Consider the following 14,528-nt stretch of genomic DNA (forward strand, 5'->3'; position numbering starts at 1 on the left):
TGGTTTTAGGAACGCAGTAGTGTTGATGCAGCCATGTCAGGGAGACGCTGTGTTTCAGTGCGAAAGCCTTGATTTGTGCTGTGGAAACCTAGATACTTGTCTGACCACAGCAAAATAAATGTCAGCTACAATGTAGCTAGTCAGCTACATTTAGATGGGTTGTTCATCATATTTTGTATTCACAGGCCAACTTGAATGACTCTCATAATCAAATGGTCGTCCATTGGGCCGGGGAGAAGAGCAACGTCATAGTAGCGTTAGCGAGAGACAGCGCCGGTGCCACAGATCCCAAGACCAGCTCTGTGAGTATATCATTTTTTCATTGATCATTTCAGAACTTTGACTTCCAACATTGTGTATGAATCTATCTCTCTCTCTCTCTCTCTCTCTCTATATATATATATATATCAGACTATTCAGTGTAAGATACAGAGAATATCTTGACCATCTAGCTTTGCTTTTTAGTGCTCTCCGAGTCATACAGATGAAAGGCCTCCTTCTGTTCTTCAGTTCCCTGCATTTTCAGTATATCATCTTAAATGCTGCCGGTTCCAACTCGCTGCACTACCTGGAAAGACTCTCTTGCACCCTTAAATGTTACTTTTCCATCTGCGTGGCAATAATTGCAAATTTTCAATAGTTGCAGAGCTTTTATGTTAAACATTATCTAATGCAAATGCGAGGACAAAAGTGGTGCGGTCATACTTTATGGGGTACTGGAGCTGTTATCTGCTCACCTGTGTAGTGCGTTACAGGTGTTCTTTGTGAAATGCAAGACAAAGCAAATCAAAGTAAAAAGAGCTCCAAGTACAAACCAGTTTCTCATTGGAAATTGCAAGTGATTACAGATGAGTGTATTACAGAAATAATCTGTTCCTAAACCAGTGCCTTTTCAAAAGAATAACTGCCTAATTATGATCACTTACATTCTTTGAGGCAAATTCTAGCAGATTTACATGTATCCTCTTTGGAGGAGACAATCACAGAATGCAGTCTGTAAAATTTTGCATCCAGGATGGTGGACACATGTATTATACTCTTTATTGTCCTTGAAGGGAAATTTGTCTTGCACTCATGGTGCGTAAAATGAACGTTCCCCTGCCAATTGTAAATAAGTAAAAGAACAATAATACAACCTAACCCATCTCACAATATAATTCTAACAATAAAAATGTGACTAATATGCAAAAACCTAACCTCAGACACTATTGGAATCAATTGGATGCAAAGTCTTAATGTGCTTCACATAAGGAGCGTTATTTTTGAGACATAAAGAGTTACTTGTTACATTATCAAGCTGTAAGTCTAGCAACATGCTAACATCAAAAATCTATTGGATTTAGTTGTAAGAAGAGTCTCATGCTCTTCATGTAAGGAGTGTTATTTTTGAGAAATAAGTAGTTGCTTATTAGTTTATCATGCTTTTAACTTAGCAGCATGCTGACATCAAACTTGAAATCCTTTGTAAGCAGAGTCTCAGCGGGCTTTACATAACAAGCGTTATTTTTGAGACACGCAGTTGCATATTTGATTATCAAGCTGTTAGCTTAGCAACATGCTAACTTCAAAATCTATTAGATTTCATTAGGGAGCATTATTTTTAAGAGTTGCTTATTAGGTTAACATGCTTTTAGCTTAGCAACATGCTAACATCAAACTGGAATCAATTGTGAACAGAGTCTCATATGGAGCTCATTTAAGGAGCATTGTTTTTGAGACATTAGGAGTTCCTCCCTATTAAGAAAGTACCAAATCAGTTTCATATAATATTAAAAGGTTTCATATTGACTTAAAAGGCAGCTGCCTGTGTAGACAGTAAACAACAAGGCAGCTTATTAGGTTTTGGAACAGATCTATCATTTCAGCAGTGTATCAGGTGAAGTTTGACATGATGTTGTTTATTTAACAGGTGTACGTGTCTTATGACTATGGAACCACCTTCACCCAGGTATCAGAGAAATTTAAACTGTCTGGGGACCAGAAGGGCAAGAAACAGGTCATATCGCAGTTTTACCACAGCCCCGCTGACAACAAACGAGTAAGTGTGTGAGAGACATCAGCTGTACTATCAGTGTGACAATGAGTTGTTTTGTTTTTGTGAGCTTAAGCTGAGGTCAAACAAGACCGCGGTGACATTGACTGCTTCTCGGCCATCTGCAGCTGTGACCTTCCACCACTCCAGTCGCTTATACATCCACAGATGGTGTTTTCTAAGAGAGCAAATCCAAGGGCTGGGCAAAAACACAAGCTACATCCTTAGTCTCTGCCTTTTGCACCCACCATAACGGGCTGCTCCAGTGAATCTCTGTGAGGTGCAGAGGCTCATGGGAGTTGGAGTGGGGAGCTGCAGATATGGCAGAACCGCTGTGGGACTCTGCATTGCGTTATTGCAGGGGCTGGCGGCAGCAGACAGTGACCATTCATCTGGAGTCAATGATGTGGCTGGCACTGCAGCTGCCGCCTGCTGCTGCTGAAGGATCGACGCTAAAGCATTACGAGTGTAATTTGTAAAGCGTATAACCTCTTGGTAGGAGCACAGGGCTGTTTAATTACATTTTGCGTGATCGGAGTAACTTGCGCTGTTGGTCCGTGTATAGAGAAGAACTCTAAATCTTGATTGTTACAGATGGGATAATTAACAGAGATATTGGCAGGGTGCTTTTGTGGTTTGCTGAGGTTAATTTTAATGCATTTGTGATAAATGAATAATCCTGACATAATCTCATATGAAAAACTGTGTGAAGAATGAGCCGATATGCACTCATAATTAATTCTGAGTCCTTCAAGACATACTGGGCCTGTTTGTTTGAATGATCTCTTTATAATGGTTTTGACTTGCAAGTGTGAATGGATTTTGTAAGGAGTTAATATTGACAATTATTATTAATATTAACATAGACCTCGATTATTATATAATGAATTTAGAATGTTATATAAATGTTAATTAACATCAATAAATCAACAGTATTATTACTCTATATACTTTTTATTACTATTTTAGTTAACTAATAATAATAATTAATATAAATTTTTATTGCTTTATATTTAATTTGTAATTAATTATATTTAATAATGAACTATTATTATTCTTCACAATGAAGTGATGAAATCATGTGGCTTGTTGTGAAGAGTTGTGGTGCTACTTCTCTAAGCTGTTTTGAATTGGGCTGGTAAAAAACCACTCAGAACACCTTAGCAACTGCATAGCAACCACTGAGAACACTGAACAGCATTGTGTTGATGAGTTTTACATAGGCAAACACAAAAATAGAGTTCTGTGTAGAGTCACTGATGGTCTGATGGTGATCATAGGTTATGCGGAAAATGCATATGCTCCACTTTATCTTTCTTCCTCTTTTTGTTCTTCTTTCATTTTTCCTTACAGCATTAGGTTTCTTTTTAAGTCAAGCGTTTCTGTTTCAGTCCCAGTCCCAGTCCTCATTGCCTCAGAATCTGGAAAGGGAAGTGCCCTGCTTCCATAACCAGGCCATGGAGAGTACAAAATGTATAGCAAAAGCTCTTAAACGAAATATCAAAGAGAAGGGAGGCAGATTAGAATGGCAGAAATGCATAATCTGAATAATTAATAATGTTAAAAATGTTTTTTGCTATACTTAAATGCTTTGATGTTCTCATAGAGCCAACTGCTTGAAATAAATAACTGTACTATAGCAACTTTGAGAGCTTCTGTTCTGTTGTGTCTTCAACCACTACAAGGGTTAAATGGATAGTTCACCCCAAAATGACATTCTGTTAGTGCTGGGCGGTATGACCAAACATTTATATCACGGTATTTTTCAAAATTATACCGGTTTCACGGTACATGACGGTATTTTTTTTTCATGCATGACCTATAACAAAAATAAACACCGGTATTCGGTATGAACCGGTATACTGCCCAGCACTACATTCTGTCATCATATATTTACCTTCAAGTTGGACTTGTTTTTTGTTTTTCTGTTGAAAACAAAAGATATTTGACATAATGTTGATGCTGCTCTTTTTTGTGATTGGGGATTTATAATGGCAATTAAAAGCATCATAAAAGCAGTCCATATGACTTGTGTGCTGTCATTGTGTCATTGTACATTGTAAATCTTGTATGAGTCATATGGACTACTTATGTTGTGTTTTTTGGAGCTTGGCATTATAAACTACCATCCACTTTCACTGTATGGAAAATAGATACTTGGCACCACTTTGCATGTCCTTTATGTTTTCATCTCCTTTAAAGATAATAATATAGGATTTGTAATATTAGATTGAGTAAATGATGAGAGTTATGGCTGAACTGTCTAAATTTTCTGTTTTTGCTGAATTTATCCTTTAAAAAAGAAAAAGTCTTCTTTTCTCAATTTTCCCTTGCAGTATCTATTTACTGACACCACGAACAGTTACCTGTGGAACACCTTTGACTTCTGCAATACTGTTCAGGGTTTCTCCATCCCATTCAAACCCACAGACTTACTGCTGCACAGTAAGAGGCCTAACCTGGTCCTTGGTTATGACAGTTCTCATCCCAATAAACAGGTAAGAAGTACTGGGCTTTTCGTATATCGCGTGTCTAGTTTTAGTAAGATGAATGACACTGTCATTTTAGGCCTTTAGCTGTTTGTAGAGATTTGCCCTTTTGAATTTTGCACTAAGCAGCATGTTTTGATGTGAGGTAATCAGCTGTAATTTTTGAATGAGAAGCTGGTTCATGATAAATGTTGAATCATTAAATGTTATAACAGAAACAGCTGACTCTTAAGGACTTGTCCTTTATTCTGTTTTCTATTTTATTTATTTATTTATTTTTTGGCAGCTGTGGAAATCAGATGACTTTGGTGAGACGTGGGTGTTAATACAGGAGCATGTGAAGTCCTACTTCTGGTAAGATCAAGCAGTTTGAGAGTGTTGAAGCAAATGGCTCTTTGAATGTGTCCAGTGTGAAATCTGTTTTGGAATTTTGTCTATATGTGTGTATGGGTATGATTTATGTTTGTCAAAAGTAGTCTTGCTACTTTAACTACTACATTTTTCAGTGCTATAAACATAGTAGCTTTTCTAGAAACAAGCTAATTTTTCCAGCAAGTAGCGGTAGCAAAATGCTACATTGCTATTTTTTGCTTGCAGCTTTACAGCCGAATAAACTGAGGAAATAATCAAACATACTTGCCTAAATGTCTACTGTCTTTTTATTTTATAAAGCATTTCGATTCATTATAATAAAATAGTTCTTTCGACAGTTCATTGATTTTAAATGAACCAGTTTAAAAAACAATTTACCACCTTTTATGCCACCATGACTGCAATTACATAGAACATTATAAAATAATATATCACAGTAATTGAAAATTCAAATAGCTTCAATGCAGTTATCTGCTTATTATTAGTAGCCTTTTTCAAGTAGTAGCTTAAGTACACATTACAGTTCAAAAGTTTGGGGTCAGTAAGATTTTTATTTTTAAAGAAATTAGTACTTTTATTCACCAAGGATGCATAAAATTGATCAAAAGTGACAGCAAAGACGTTTATATATAATGCTAAAAAAGATTTTTATTTCAAATAAATGCTGTTCTTTTGAACTTGAATCAAAGAATCCTGAAAAAAAGTATCCACAAAATATTAAGCTGCACATTTGTTTTCAAATAATTGATGATAAAAGGTGTTTAAAGGATCTGTGACAGTGAACATAGGGTGATATCTAGACTAGCTGAAATTCAGCTTTGCCATCACAGGAATAAATGTCATTTTAAAATGCATTCAATCTAAAACTCAGGAAGATCACTGGCAAATCCAGTGCTTGCTCTCCACGCTCTACAGGAATTTTGCATCAGTGTTTGTAATTTGAAGAGGGTTGAGCGCTCTGTGCTGCCTCTCTCAACTCACGAGTTTATGTAGGAATGTGAAACTCTTGCTTTGGGTTGCAGCCAGCACTTAGTGTTTGCACAATCAGGGACTCACATCGAAAGCAAGAAGCAACTAGAAATAACAGAGTGACGATTATTGCTCTCCCGTTCCATAAACATTATGCTCCAGGATATGATCCGACCGGAAGACTGGAGCTAATTAAAATGTTATGACTATAATTCATCACAGACGTGATTACTGTTTTTTTTTACTTTAGCTCTACAGTGTCTACAGTGTCTTGATGCCAGAACAGATTTGAACATAACAGTCTGAGATATATAAGGAAGAGGTCGGTGTTCACAAGCATGTGGGCTGCTGTCCAGACAGGCTGCTTGACTGTGATATAGTCGGTTGTGGCTGTTTCTCTGATGTGGCTCTGACTGCGGCCGTATTAATAATTGATTGTGTCTGCCAGCCGTGGCCCATTTCATCGGCTGGAGTGGCAGTCAGTGCCTGTGGAGATAACATCAGCGACCCACTGCGATGGCCCAACACAAATGACTCGAGAGCTCGGAGGCCGACTACACCATTACTGCAGTGATAACCCTTCTGTTCTTTGCTCTTAAGAGCTCTCTCACATTGAGCCTGGCTCGGGTTTGTCAGAAGAACCTGTAAATTTCAAACAGCTCTATCTTTTTCTGGATTGACATGTTTTTCAGATGTTGGATCTCTTTTAGGGATGCATGATGTATCAGTACTGTATTGGTTATCGGCTGATAATTAGAATTTTTTAATTTAATTTTTCTCGCTCATTTGCTCTATTTTTACATTTAGATTCCTTTTTGTTTTGTTAATCTAAAAAAAAAAAGATAACTGTTAAATGTAATCTTTATCAAATCTTAAAATGGATATCCATTTTTCATACTGTACATTATGCTGCTGTGATGTCTTAAGTTTACCTGTAGCATTTAAAACAACTAATTGTATTTTATATTTTACATTTTTTATTGCCAAGTACATGACCCATTCAAAGGTTTGTGGTCAGTAAGTTTTTTTTAAAGATGCTTTTATTTAACAAAGACATAAATAAATAAATCAAAAATTAAAGGCATTTATAATGGTACAAAATATTTCTATCTCTAATAAATGCTGTTTTTATCCTGAAAAAAAAAAAAAATCAGATTCCACAAAAATATTAAGCAGCACAACTTTTTTCAACATTGGTAATAAGAATACATGTTTATTGAGCAGCAAATCAGCATATTAGAATGATTTCTGAAGGATCATGTGACACTGAAGACTGAAGTAATGATGCTGAAAACTGATCTGATATTGATTGATATTGGTTATTTGACAGCCGATGCCTATGCCGATATCTTAGAAAACAGGGTGATAATTAATAATAATTATAAATTATTATTAAAAATTATAAATTAGACATTTATATATATATATATACCTTTAGCATGGTGTATTTTTATTTGTTTTGTTAATAAAAGTTTTATATATAGGCTGAAGTGAGTTTGACGTTGTATTTTGTTGTTGCATTCAAGCAACTGACGCCGAATTGCCACTAATTCGAAAGTGAAAGTAAAATGCGCATGCCGCTTTTAAACTATTTCAAAGTGAAGGAAAGCGAGGAAAAGAGGGAAAATTCAAACGAACTAAAAACGAACAATTCCTTTACTCCGAATTGCCGCTATTTGAAAGTGAAAGTAAAATGTGCACGCCACTTTTGCAAGCTATTTAAAAGCGAAGGATAGCGAGGAAAAGAGGAAATGTCCCCGCCCCCACGGTGATACCGGTATTATCGGTGTTGTCACACGTCGATTAACCGGTGGGAAAATTTCCTCACTGTAGAAAAATAGGCCCACAACATTAAAGAGCCAGCAGTATATTTCATTGTACACATGGGGTACTTTTTTGTCCTTGTGTGCACCAAACCCATCTTGAGTGTTTGCTGCTAAAAAGCTAATTTTTTTAGTTTCGTCTGACCATTGAACCCAATCCTGTTTAAAGTTCCAGTCGTTTCTAGCAAATAAATATGCTGGAGTTTGTTTTTGGATGAGAGCGTTTTCTTTTCTAGTTTTTTCTTGAAACCCTCCCAAACAAATTTTTATTTTTTCACTCAAACTCTCCTCCTCACAGTGCATTAGGACGATATAGACCCACGTCTACTTACCGTATTAGAGAAAAATATTTCATAATGTGATTTTCCCCCAGTTTCACTTTCACTTTTTTTTATATACTTTAATTAAAGGTTAGATTTTTAAAAAAAATGTTTGAATGAAAGATCAAGTGGATAAACAATTCGGATTTATTTTCACAGCCTTCTTTGATCATATTTATCAAGGGTATGAATAATTTTGAGCACAACTGTTGATATAATTTTTTTACTACTGGGTGCAGGATGCTATAGTTCATTTATGTAAGTGAGGATAGCAAAATAAAGTAAACCTATGTTCTGGTGAGCCACAGTTCCAGCAAATTCTTTTTTTAAAGGATTTGGATACTTCACTTACTGAGTGGATGGATTTACAACAGGATAATTAGTGGTTATTATGGTTAGACCATTCAACTCTTTGCAGCGCAAGTTGGTTGTCTACATAGTGCATTAAACAAAATTATCCTAAGGAGGTCTATGACAAAACAGACAAATAGTAAACTGGCCAGAGCAAACAGCTCTGTGGAATTTGTCTGGCTGGGATGGTTGTAAATATCTGTACTCTTGAGGAGAGCGAAAGTGACAGGCTTGTTGAGAGCCTTGGTTGATGATGACTGTGTGTGGCCTGGCCCTGACCCTCTCTTTCTGTCTCTCGTTTTCTCAGTCTCTTGCTCACTCACTTACAGAACAGAAATTTTGCTCCAAAACTTAGTGATCTGTCAACAGAGGCAGTATTTTAAGGTGGCATAAGCTGCCCTTGCTGAAAAAATCTGCTTGGTCTTCCATGGTCTTTCAACCTCACCTGCAAAATAATCAAAAGACCATCTTAGGCCAGTTAAACCTATTTTTTAACAGGGGCTTACTTATGCATTCTCTTAAGATAAACATGTTTAGCCCAGTCTGGTTATTGTTAATTAAACCTTAAAGTTTTCAATTTAGAAGTAGAAGTAAAAAGTGAAATATAAATATTTGATGAAAACTTCAACATAAATGTATTTTATTCCAATTTTTTCCACACTACCATTTCTTATCTGTTTTTTTAAATACAAAATGACTGAAACTGACAAAATAATTTAAAGCTATATAGAAATATAAAACAAAAAAAAATGACTGAAGCACATATCAAAATTACTAAAACTAAAATTAAAATTAAAACTATACTTAAAAAATTAAATCTAATTAAAAATATGAATTAATACTATATTATAGGATATAAATAATACTAAAATAACACTTTTGCCAATCCCAGAATGCGTTGCAACAAGCATAGTAAAAAAACAAAAACAAAACAAAAAACAGATGGTGGGAGAACTGAGAGAAATTTTGTCTATGAATATAGTAATTAATTAAAAATTTGGAACTGATAAGTGTTGAAAAAGATTAATATAGTTAATTACTTTTACCTAATGTTTTTATGTATTTCTGTTTTTATATATTTCTGTATTTATGTTGTATTAGATTGTGTTAGCTTAGCAACATGCTTTGACATGATCTTGCTGCTTGTGTAACGTTCAAAATTAGTCATTTGTGAGGATTATTGTTAGTTAGGATGCTGCTTATGTAGATAGTAGGCAGTAAGGCTGTTGCCTAGTTTTGGAACAAATCCAAAGTCTCTTGTCAGTCTTTTTCTTCCTTTTTTTTCAGTCTGTCACCCTTTTTTCTTTCAGTCACTGTGTCTCTCTCTGACTCACTCTTTTGCTCTCATTGTGTCGCTCAAAAGCAAAGAGTTTTATTGTTCCGATTATCTTTTTATTGCAAACTGTGGTAAAATACCATTTTCTTTTTGCTGTGACTATAGCTTCAGTAGGGTCGCTACAGTTGGGAAAGGGTCCTCAGTTTGAACCGACCATCTCAGCAATGCAGAACTTCTCACACTGTGTTCTTTCAACACATTGCATCTACACATTCTCACTCATGCTTAAAAGTCTGATCTGTCTTCCAGACTAAGCGATGGGAGTGGCTGCCAGCACAGTATGGCTGTTGTTCCAGAGATAAATGCCTCCTCCACAAAGATGGCAAAGTGACTCCAAAGCCAGATATTCATTAGGCCGGCTGTGCCAGAAACGATTCCATTCATGTTGGCGTGTAAGAATAGAAGGCTTCTTATAGGCGAATTTTGCTGTCAAGTTTGTAGTCCGGGACACTCGGATACTATGGCAGCAGAATGAGAGATGACAGTTTGCTCAGGGGGCTGTTTGTGGCTAACTGCCTATAAATCCCTTAATGATACTGTGATGGCCAACATTGGAGAGTGGATCTACGTGTCAGGTGCAAATGGAAATCTGGGAGAAATTTTCCGACAGCTCAATCACACAAAAACGTTGTGCCATCCACCTGTGTAGCAGTTCTGCACCTTCCTGAAAGGTGCCAGTTATGATTCTATTGAAATACTATAGCACCTTTCAGACTTTGAGATTGCATCTTGAATTTAATTGCGTATTCAATCAACACCACACTGTCACTTTAAAATATACTGTGGCAGTACCATGTTGTAAAAATGTATTATATATTAAATGTAAATATTAAATGGTATAGATGATATAGTATTATTAGTACCATTGCTATTTATTAGCTATACTTGTGTGTGTGTGTGTGTGTGTGTGTGTGTGTGTGTGTTTATTATACATAATAGCCAAATAAATGTTTTAAAATTTCCATGTCTTCGATTACTATATTCATATGACATGGTATTAACAATGTTTTCCTAAAAATACCTAAAAAATAGTTTTTTTTCTTTTGATTTCCAGACCTAGAAATTAATTGTAATTTTTAAAGGCAAATAGAAAAGAAATATAATTGTTTTGTTTCACTCAATTAAAATTGTTTTAACATATAGTAAAATATATAATATTTTTAATATATTAAATTATATAGTAAACTATATAGTATATTTTCATTTATAAATATACTACAAATGTTATTTTAAATATTATTTAATATAATAATATAATATAAAATATTCAATAATTTAAAATGTTTTCAATAATTTTAGATAACCTTATCCAATAATTACGCGCATCATGAAAGTGTTTTGGTTACACAAAAACATGGTATTATTCTGTTATTATGGTAGCATATCTAAGCATTGGCATCAGGATCTGGTTGTTGCAGCTTTGTGATTTGATTGTTGTTATTACATACTTTGCTCTCTTGAGCTCTCCCGGCAACAGCGTCTGTTTCGAGAGATCTCCCTTGTCTTTGCTCTCTAAAGCCAGATTGTGTTTTGGCTGCTTCCACAACACTGCAGTCTGTTCCTGGAGACAGCCGTTAACAGCGAGATAAATCAATACCATGAATGGTGTGACTAAAAACAAGGCAGTGCGGAGAGCTGAGAAAGAAAACACTGTGCCTTTGACCAAGGAAGTGGTTAAACCTGTTATTCAGGATGATTGCATTATAAATACACTTTTATCTGACAAGCTGTCTTCCTGTTGTTCTTACACTGACCCAATAAATCCCTGTTTCACTGGCTGTTTGTTAGTTTTTTTTTTGCCTGTTACCACTCCCATCTTGCAAGCCTTTTTGACCCTGCAGTCTGATCTAGGAAAGCAATAAACCTGATTAATGTAGAGAATCAGTTTCTTTGTTTTTTCATTTTAAAGAAGCAGATTTTGGATTTGCTTGTCAGTCTGAATGGTCATATCAGATTTCAGGTAGCTTTTCATCATTTAAATTCACTCATTTCAACATGAGGTATTTATGTAGTGCATATTCAGACACATATGTTTAGTTTGGTTGTACGGAATCTGTTTATTTTAGTGAGACTTTAATTTACAGCTTATTATTCTGCATTTGTGAGGCTTTGTGAACCTGATGTAAGTAACTCTTACTAACTCATGGCTTGATTAAAGTGACAGCTTGTCGTAGAAGGGAGAGACTGATTGAACAGCCTGATCTTAAGAATTGATTGAAGCTTTGATTACCTGAGGGGAGAAAGTGAAAGAGAGACTTGGGAAGAACGAGTGAAAAGATTCATCCCTTCATGACGCATTGCTCATTTTAGACAATGTGCGAGTTTACATGCACGTTCTTGAGCCGATTATGCTTAATAAGCCGAAGTCATGTAAACGCGGTAACCCGTTTTCTTTTAGCGGAGTAAGGTCATAAACGGCGTAAGCATAAACCGGTCGCAACAGGTAGTTTTTTGCCTCTTACTCCGATTTCGCACGGCATGTAAACGCAATAACCCGCTTTCTGTTGGCTCATTGAAGTGCGCATGTGTGAAACGTGACAGGAACGCATTGTTAGTGCAGATTTAAGCGCATCTAGACCGAGAAAACGTCTTGCAGCTAGACAGAGGCACATCTAGGTTGCTGGGACACTGACTAGATTAGTGCTGCTAGCACCAGCTTTCCTTCTCTTTTATCTTTGAAAAACCAGCAGTTTTAGAAATACAAATGAGACATACTGTTTTTTCCTCTTCCGAATCCCCAGTAGGCCTTATTAAGTGTTATCAGGTACAGGACCCCAATGAATACAGTGCTGGCTGGGCATATCTCCCCACGCTGATATTGTCTGCCATTCAGACCCCATTTATAGTGATATTATGCCACGGTTTATGGTTATCAGTTTACCTTATAAAATCTTTATGACTCGGATGTTTAATTTTAATTATTTTGCTGCACCATGTTCCAGTTTTGAGTAGCAGTGGAAAGTAGTAAAACAAACCACCTTGTGTGATGTATCTCTCAAAGTTGCTGCATTTTAACTAGATATAGACCGATAAATCTGTTTAACCATTTTTTTTTTACCTATATTCACATTTTTTTATTCAATTGATTTAACGGCATTCACATGTACACAATTTTTTTTTTATTATTAGTACAAATATGAAATATTAATTAAAATAACAACCTTTAAATAGTTTTAAAAAATATGTTTAAAAAATAAAACTATGCGAACATTCAGATACCAAAACATTTTGGTACAAAAACTTTGCATAAATATGCCATAAATAACAACAATTACTGCAATTAAAGTAAAACTTTTAAATGCAATTAATAATATATTATTATTTTTATACAAATTATGCTAAATGATTAATATTATTTTAAGAATTTTGCTATTAATAAAATCAAAATGCATATTGTTTTTGTTGTAGTCTATTGATCATATAGTTGTGACAAAGCTGAAATAAAACAGTAATTAAAAATTGTTTTTAGATATAAATATTAAAATAAGCTGTTTCATTAATGGTCATAAGAAGACATTATCTATTAGTCTCTAATCAGTGTTGTTTAGAATCATTGATATACTGTTATAGTTTTTGTTAATATTTTGAATCAGTTTCTATTTTTAGATTTTCTATTCTCATTTTAATCTTAGTTAAAGTTTAGTAATTTTTTTTTGTCATTTTTAGTAGTCATTGTTTTCTTTTTTAATATATCTATATATATATATATATATATGTATTTTTTTCTTTTTTCAGTTTATATCTATATATATATATATATATATATGTATTTTTCTTTTTTCAGTTTTAGTTTTACTTATTTTAGTACATCAGTTGAACTAAATTAAAATAAGAATAAAAAGTTATATACTTTTTATAAGTTAACTTTTTTTTTTCTCTCCAGGTACCAAGTACAAGTAAAAAGTTTTTATTTTTATTTTCGGTTTTAGTTAACTTTCGGTTTTAATTAACTATAATAATCCTGTCTCTAATTTTAACAAATTGTAATATGTGATATCCAGTTTAATTCATTTGTTTTAGTTGAGCTCATTATGAATGTGTTTCCACAGACATTGTTTGGGAGCCCTGAGTCTCAGTCTGTCCAGCTGTGGGTTTCCTACAACCGGCAGCCAATGAGAGCAGCTCAGTTTAACACCCGCCACCCCATCACGGTGAGTGCCTTCAGCTTCGATTAGCCTCAGGAATATATTTATGGTCATGACTTTTACAGCTTCATGTTGTTTACCTGTCTCATGCGATTCCCTGCTCTCCTCTCTCTGCAGGAGTACTACATAGCAGATGCTTCAGAGGACCAGGTGTTCGTATGCGTGAACCACAATAATAACGTTACACACCTGTACATCTCTGATACGCAGGGCCTGGCCTTCTCACTGTCCCTAGAGAACGTGTTGTACTTCAGCCCTGATGGCTCCGGAAGCAACACGCTTATCAGGTACAGTTCAGTATCACAGTGTATGTGTGTGTGTGTGTGTGTGCGAGAGAGAAACACCTTCCTTCTGCAGAACAGTACATGAACACAGATGGTGTGACTAGTGCTTGGCGGTATGACCAAAAATTTATATCACAGTATTTTTCAAAATTATACCAGTTTCACGGTACATGACAGTATTTTTTTTTCATGCATGACTGGGTGTTAACCATATTTTCTACTGATTGAGAGAGGAAATACTGCAGTATATTGACTTAGAATGCCCTATTTTACTGTCATGATGAGTGAATATTGTCAAAAAATACCACACTAAATAGTGACTAAAATTATGTCCCCTTTTAATACATGTTAACCAGGAGTCACTCTCATTTATAATCGCGGCATCGTCTGATAAAATCAACATGCAT

At 35.1% G+C, this 14,528-nt stretch overlaps 1 protein-coding gene across 1 annotated transcript in view; it reads left to right on the forward strand.

Moving 5' to 3' along the window:
• Nucleotides 1-212: 212 nt before the first annotated feature.
• The window catches only part of LOC107657232 (sortilin-related receptor-like), a 48,429-nt gene continuing 34,113 nt past the window's right edge, over nucleotides 213-14,528 (forward strand). The window contains exons 1-5 of the mRNA XM_016445256.1: nucleotides 213-302; nucleotides 1,910-2,038; nucleotides 4,369-4,530; nucleotides 13,742-13,843; nucleotides 13,955-14,124. Coding sequence (XP_016300742.1) covers nucleotides 213-302; nucleotides 1,910-2,038; nucleotides 4,369-4,530; nucleotides 13,742-13,843; nucleotides 13,955-14,124 — 653 coding nt within the window. The remainder of the gene's footprint in view (nucleotides 303-1,909; nucleotides 2,039-4,368; nucleotides 4,531-13,741; nucleotides 13,844-13,954; nucleotides 14,125-14,528) is intronic.

The sequence above is a fragment of the Sinocyclocheilus anshuiensis genome, unplaced genomic scaffold (genome assembly GCF_001515605.1).
Source record: "Sinocyclocheilus anshuiensis isolate Anshui unplaced genomic scaffold, SAMN03320099.WGS_v1.1 scaffold139, whole genome shotgun sequence".
Lineage (NCBI taxonomy): Eukaryota > Metazoa > Chordata > Actinopteri > Cypriniformes > Cyprinidae > Sinocyclocheilus > Sinocyclocheilus anshuiensis.